A 6,492-nucleotide genomic window follows, 5' to 3' on the forward strand; every position below is an offset into this window, starting at 1 on the left:
TGGCTTCGGGTGAGGCGGGTTTGCTCCCGCCGCCGGAGCCTGCAGGTTCTCCCGCACATGCGCGATGAGGCCCTGCTCGTACGCGTCGAATGCATTGACGCGCTCGAGCTGCTCAGCCGGTGTTGATACCACCAGGCTCTGCAGGGCCTCCATCCCGAAGATGCCTGCCATCTTCCGAACCGACTCGAACTGAGAGTCGTTCATATGGGAGAAGTCGTTCCTATCCATGGCAACGAACTTCGGAGGTTCAGGTAGTCTACCCGCGATGGCGTGGATTGACTACAAGTGCTACCAAGTGTGACGGGGTCACACAGCACCTTGCGCTAGAGGAAGTTATCTTCCGAGAGTATACAAACTCTCAGTGAACGGCAGTTCACTGGTCCCCTCTTTAATTAAAGAGAGCGAAGTGACCTAAATAAGGTAGATTGTAAACTGAGTATATTTATAGGTAGGTTAAGTTTGTGGTTCATACAAACTATCAGTTACCTATAGAAATGCAATGTCATTTAACCAATGGTTGGTTTTGAATGACCTTGGTACCTTGTACCAAATATCCCGGAGTATGACATGTCATACTCCTGAAGTGTGAAGTGTCACACTTCATGTAACCAGGGTACACTTAGTGCTACGTACCCCGTTACAACCCTTCTCGGTTGCATCGAAGACTAAGTGATAGCAATATATTGTGATTATTGCAGTGATTATTATTGTGTTGCCAGGTATTGCAGTCTTTATTACGGATGTGATTCACGCAAAATAACAATGGGTATTGTATTTCCCATGCCCTGATGTAAGCCACAACACCATCTCCATAATGAGAGGAAAGCGCTCCAACCAACGAGGCCTTGCTGGTCGGATTCCATTCATTGTACATTGATATGTACCTGGCTAAAGTGTGTCGGTTTGGATCCGATAATACGCTCATCATGTCACGATCCAGTCTGAGCTTCTTCAGTGCAGTTACCGGTTGCAAATCATCAGCGACCCACTTTTTGAAAAGGGTGTCCTGCAATGCAGTTCCAAGATCGCGGGTGTGAGGTTCTTCCTTCCAAGCCGCCAGCACTCTCAAAAAAATGTCGTCTCCACCGAAGCCCTCTGTAAAGGCATTGAGCACGTTTCTTGACCTGATTTCTCTCGGTTAAACAGTTTAATATAGTCGTCCAGTACCTCCACCTTTGGATCGATGAGATCCGGGTAGCGGTCATCCCCGAGCTTTAGTCGCGGAAAAACTTCGGCGACAGATGTCTGACTCGTCAACCACTCAGTTAGTTGGTCACTCCGTAGCTGTCTCGCGAGTGTCTCTGTGTTTTTATCCCACGACGCAATCACCAATGTGCCTGCAACGATGCCGTCTCCATAATGGGTCGAAAGAGTTTGAATCAACGACGTCATGCTCTCTGCGTTCTTCGCATTGTACATGGAAATGTACCTCGTTAGAATGTCTCGATTTGAATCGAAGAGAACCTTCTTCATGTCGCGGCCGAGTCCTAGCTTTTTCAGGACATCTTCCGACCGTAAATTTTCCACTGACCACTTGTTAAAAAGCGCGTTCTCCAGCGCAGTCGCCAACTCACTCGTACTCGCATCTTTCTTCCCACGCTCAAGCACCTTCGTCAGATATCCTTCCCCAACGTAACCTTTCGTAAGCACGTCCAACAGAGTTTCATGGCCTGATTTCTCTCGATTAAATAGCCTCATGTAGTCGTCCAGTACTTCCATCTTTGAGCTAGCAAGAACTGCGTAGCCATCATCGCGAAATTTGAGCAAATGGAAGACATCGTCGATGGATACTTTACTGGTCAGCCAAGCTGATAATTGATCCTTTCGCAACTGCTTTATCGTGTTAGCTGCTTCTGTCGTTTTCGCGTTTTTCTCCGCAGCCACTAGAGCGCTCGCCACAGCTTCGTCTCCGTAGTGCGTCGTGAAAACCCCGATCATCGATGCCTTGCTGTTTCGGTTTTTCGAATTTAGATTCTTCACGTAGTTTTCCATAACTTTCAAGTTGGAACTAGCCAGAGCATTGTCCATACCATCCGCAAGATTGAAAAATTTCAAAATCTCCGCTGCAGGTTGGTCTTTAGATCCCAGTAGAGTGGTTTAGCAGCAGGAACTCGTGTGAGTTGTAGACTAGCGCCAATCACACAACCCTAATCACACTGCCGCACACGTTGGTTTGCCAGCGAAGCATTTTGCAGAGCGAACGCGAGCTCTTATCCGTCCTTGGTGTATACTACATTTGCAAAGCACACAAGCCAGTCAAGATGCTCGAGGAGAGCTTAGTCCTCGCAGCGACCGCTCTGAACCTCGTCCTCGTCGAGGACGCCGCTGTGCTCTTCGCCAGATCTCCTATTCTACGACCAGTCCTCACACTGAAGGGCAACTTCAATTTCAACGCATTAAGCGACGGAGACTGTCGTTTTAATTTCCGATTCTGGAAGCGTGACGTAATTCGGCTGCACAAGGCGCTGCGGCTTGAGGAAGACTACAAGCTACCGATCCGCCTTCGCGTTGGTGAAGTCGAGGGGTTCTGTGTGTTGCTGCGCCAGCTCGCGTACCCTGGACGGTACGGGGATCTTGCTGTGATGTTCGGCAGGTCGCCCAGTGCGCTGTGCCTGATCTTTCGCTTCATGGTGGACCTAATCTACGCTAAGTGCAGCAAGCTTCTTGCACGCGGCAGTCCTATCGACAGGTGTATCGGCTTCATTGATAGCACGGTGCGTGGCATCGCCCGACCCGTGCGCAACCAACGGCAGTGCTATAATGGGCACAAAATGTACTCAAGTATACAGTATTCGGATGTTAAAGTGCATAGATATACATTTGTATACGACTTGTAGAAAGCTTATCAGTCGTAGCTACATCACTTGAACGAACGTGTGACGCTCGTCTCTGGCAATCCTCACAAAAAAAACCGGGCGTCACACGTTCGTAGCTTTCTGCTAAACCACTCTAGTGTCCCGAACTGCCCGTACTCCTTGATCTTGGATGTCCCCGCTTTGATCAGGCCCCAGAGTTTTTCGATACCGGCATTCATTCGGTCCTCGTTTCTTCCGCCTTTTGGCTCAGAATCTCTCAACGACCTGGTGGAAATTGTACTAGACAGATTATACAGTTTGTCAGGCACCGCCATGTTGGCGATAGTAGACATCGAGGCAATGCCGCTAGATGCAACAAGAGCTGTAATTGCTAGCAGCCCAGTCGAGGAGAGTCGCATGGGTAGAGTGAAGCTGGCTGTCGAACTGTGGGGCTTGGAGTAACTTTGTCAAGTACTACAGTACCTATCTACCTCATGTATTCGCAATTGTGTTTACTATATACATCACCGTAAAACTCAACTCTTTTGTTTTCGTCGATTGTTTCCGCAATCACCATAGTTTTTTGTAAGAGATTGCTTTGGAATACATGTAGTGACTAGTTGGATTTGGTGAAGACTGTGGACAAGCGCTATCTGCACAAGCAACCTCATGATGTAGTACAGAGCTCTAGGCATACACGAAAAAAGCACTTTATATGTGCTATGTATTGTGTTGTTGCCATATTTATTATTACGCCTCAGCTTTGCTAGTCGGCGGCATAAAGTAGCATAATAACGTAAGAATGAAGCAACAGGAGCTCACTCTAGCGCAAATGCAGGCGTTCATGAATGTGCACTATCCTAAGCGTACGAGCCCGTGCAATTGAACGAGGACAAAAGAAAAATTAAACATGTCGATTGACGAAAGTACTTTTGTGGCTGAGCGACAACCAACTGCCTCCAGTAATAGCTACGAAGCTTTGACAGTGCATCGATCTGGTTAACTTCCTGGTATTTGGAGGAACGCCTTATGCATAGTGTACTCTTTTAGCCCGGTTAACCGAATTGCAGAATATCTTTGGATTGCCTTTTGGGTAGTACTTCTTAAAAGAAGGCACGTCGAGCTCTCCATTGTTTCTCCAAGTATAGGAGCATGACAGGCAAAGCTACAGCCGTCTAGGACTGTCGAAGGTGAAAGCCTTAGCCAGCCTCTTTTTGTAGAAGGCCGTGTATCGGGAAACAATCGACTTCTCCAAAGCATCTGCAGAAGCTCCGTTTACTTTGAGGATCATCGCGTAAACATCTTTTGGCTCGATACTTTTGTCGAACCATCGACCAAACAGCTTGCTCCGGTATCTTGACGCAATACCGACAGAATCGCGCAGCCCTCTCTCGTCTGCTTCATTCAGGGCTTTAACGACCGCTCGCGCCAGCTGAACATCTCCACCGAATTTGTTTTCTACCACTGTGAATACATTCGTCTGGATGCGGCGATTTTTGAGGTTCAATAGCCAGACAAAATCTTCCAGTGTCTCCAAATTCTGGCTATTCAAGGGTAAGAAATCGTCGGCTCCAATTCTCAGTAGCGTGAAGACATCGTCTGCAGATTTCCCACTACTGAGCCACCCTTCCAGCTGTTGCCTCTGCAGAATTGCAGCCGTCCGTGCCAGGCCAGAGTCGCCCTTCGCAACAGCAAGAGCTCTCGCTACCACGTCGTCTCCGTAATGCGCAGAAAGAGTCAAAATCAATGACGTTCTGTCGAATCGATTTCTTGAGTTGTACTCCCATATGTACTTGGTCAAAAAGTGCCGATTCGGGTCTGATAGTACCTCTTTCATCCCACGGTCCAGTCCAAGATTCTTGAGGACACTTTCCGGCTTCAATCCCTTCAGGAGCCATTGGTTCAACAGCTCACCCTGTAACTTAACAACCATTTTATTCGAGTGTGGGTTGATCTCAGCAGTCAGCAACGCTTTTGCCAAGTTACTTTCTCCATCGAAGCCGGTTGTTAGCGTTTTGAGCAACGTTTCGTCTCCAGCCTTCTCACGGTTAAATAGCTTGATGTAGTCTTCCAGTAACTTCAATTTGCCACTGGCGAGAGCTCCATCTATGTTCGGAAGATCTGCCCGCAACTTTAGAAGGCTGAAGACTTCGTCAGCAGACTTTTGGTTGTTCAACCAGTCTGACAACTGATCGGTTCGTAGTTGTTTGGCCATTCTCCTTGTGTTGCCGTTCCTCGAGGCCGCGATCAGTACATTCGCCACCATCTCATCTCCGTAATGAGCAGAAAGTGTGCCGATAAACGATGCCTTTTTCCCTGGATTCCTAGTGTTGAAGACCGCGATGTAACTAGTCAAAGTGTGTCGGGTTGGATCCGAGAGAACGTTCATCAGGTCCCGGTCCAGTTTGAGCTTCTTCAAGACACTTTCCGGTTGAAATTTATCAGTGACCCACTTGTTCAGCAGCGCATTTTGCAACGCCGTCGCCAGCTCGCGGGTCTGGGGCTCTTCCTTCCCACGAAGAAGTAGTTTTGCCAAGGTCTGTTCTCCACCGAAGCCCTTAGTTAACACGTTTAGCAAAGTCTCTTGACCTGATGTCACGCGGTTGATCAGCTTCATATAATCATCCAAGACCTCCATCTTCGGACTGGCAAGGGCTAAGTAATCATCATGTCGAAGCTTCAACAAAGTGAACACATCATCGACAGATTTATCGCTGCTAAACCAGCTGGAAAGCTGCGCGTTTCGCAATCGCCATATCGTTTTCACATCATCATCCGATTGAACAGTTTTCTGTGCAGTCACAAGGGCTTTCGCCACTGCATCGTCCCCGTAATGGCTCGTGAGAATTCCAATCACCGACGCTTCGCTCTTTCGGTTTTTCGTGCTTAACTCCTTCACGTGGCTTTCCATAGCCTTCAAGTTTGGACTGACCAGAGCCTTTTCGATTCCATCATCTAGCTTGTAGATGCGAAGAATTTCATCTGCCGGTTGGTCTCTGGTTGCTGACGGTCCCAAGTTCAGGTATCCATGAACCTTTGATACTCCAGTCTTTATCAGGTCCGAGAGTTTTTCAATGCCAGCATGGATACTTACAACTCGGTCCTCGTTGCTCGCTTCGGTTGTCTCAGGTTCTCTCAGTAGCCTATTGGGAGCCAATCTGGTTGGGATGCTTTCAGGCTCATAGCGTTGGATCGTGGGATTCGGCGCCGAGTGTGCACAAGCGGTCGTAGATACATAGGCACCCTCGGCAACCATTAGGAGACCCATCAGTACAGCCGCCGAGTACGCGTGCATATTCGTGACCCTGGGTCTAGCAGCTTTGTGAAAATTTGTCTACTGCCAGTAGACTACTGGTCCTCATTTCTTGCAGGCTGATTGTACCTTCCACCACCGTAATCCGTATAGTTTTCTTGTACCGGTACCGGTACTCAGTACCGTAAGAAAGCGTCTGGCATGGAACCATGATTTGTCAAACGCCAGATAAAGGGGGTACTGTACCGGTAATCTAATAGATACTGTAGATAATCTAGGGAGCGCCGCGCCTTTCCTAATACTTTTCAGCTCAGAAAACGGACCCATTGCACTCCCCAGCACATGTTTTTTCATGTCCGGGTGCAACCTCCAGAATGCATTTATTATTGAAAGTGACTATCGTGCCCGGCTGCGGGAGGAGGGGGTGAAAATGAGTTAAAATCA

The 6,492-nt window shown here is 48.2% G+C and overlaps 2 protein-coding genes across 2 annotated transcripts; both read right to left on the minus strand.

The window, feature by feature from the left end:
* Nucleotides 1-2,899: 2,899 nt before the first annotated feature.
* PITG_21739 (secreted RxLR effector peptide protein, putative) lies at nucleotides 2,900-3,214 on the minus strand (the record flags this gene model as incomplete). Its single annotated transcript, XM_002894790.1, has 1 exon — nucleotides 2,900-3,214. The coding sequence occupies one exon, from the start codon at nucleotides 3,212-3,214 to the stop codon at nucleotides 2,900-2,902; it is 315 nt and encodes a 104-aa protein (XP_002894836.1).
* A 746-nt stretch (nucleotides 3,215-3,960) lies between these two features.
* On the minus strand, nucleotides 3,961-6,090 carry PITG_21740 (secreted RxLR effector peptide protein, putative; the record flags this gene model as incomplete). Its single annotated transcript, XM_002894791.1, has 1 exon — nucleotides 3,961-6,090. One exon carries the CDS (start codon nucleotides 6,088-6,090, stop codon nucleotides 3,961-3,963), a length of 2,130 nt encoding a protein of 709 aa, XP_002894837.1.
* Nucleotides 6,091-6,492: the final 402 nt, after the last annotated feature.

This window comes from Phytophthora infestans, genomic scaffold, assembly GCF_000142945.1.
Source record: "Phytophthora infestans T30-4 supercont1.457 genomic scaffold, whole genome shotgun sequence".
Lineage (NCBI taxonomy): Eukaryota > Oomycota > Peronosporomycetes > Peronosporales > Peronosporaceae > Phytophthora > Phytophthora infestans.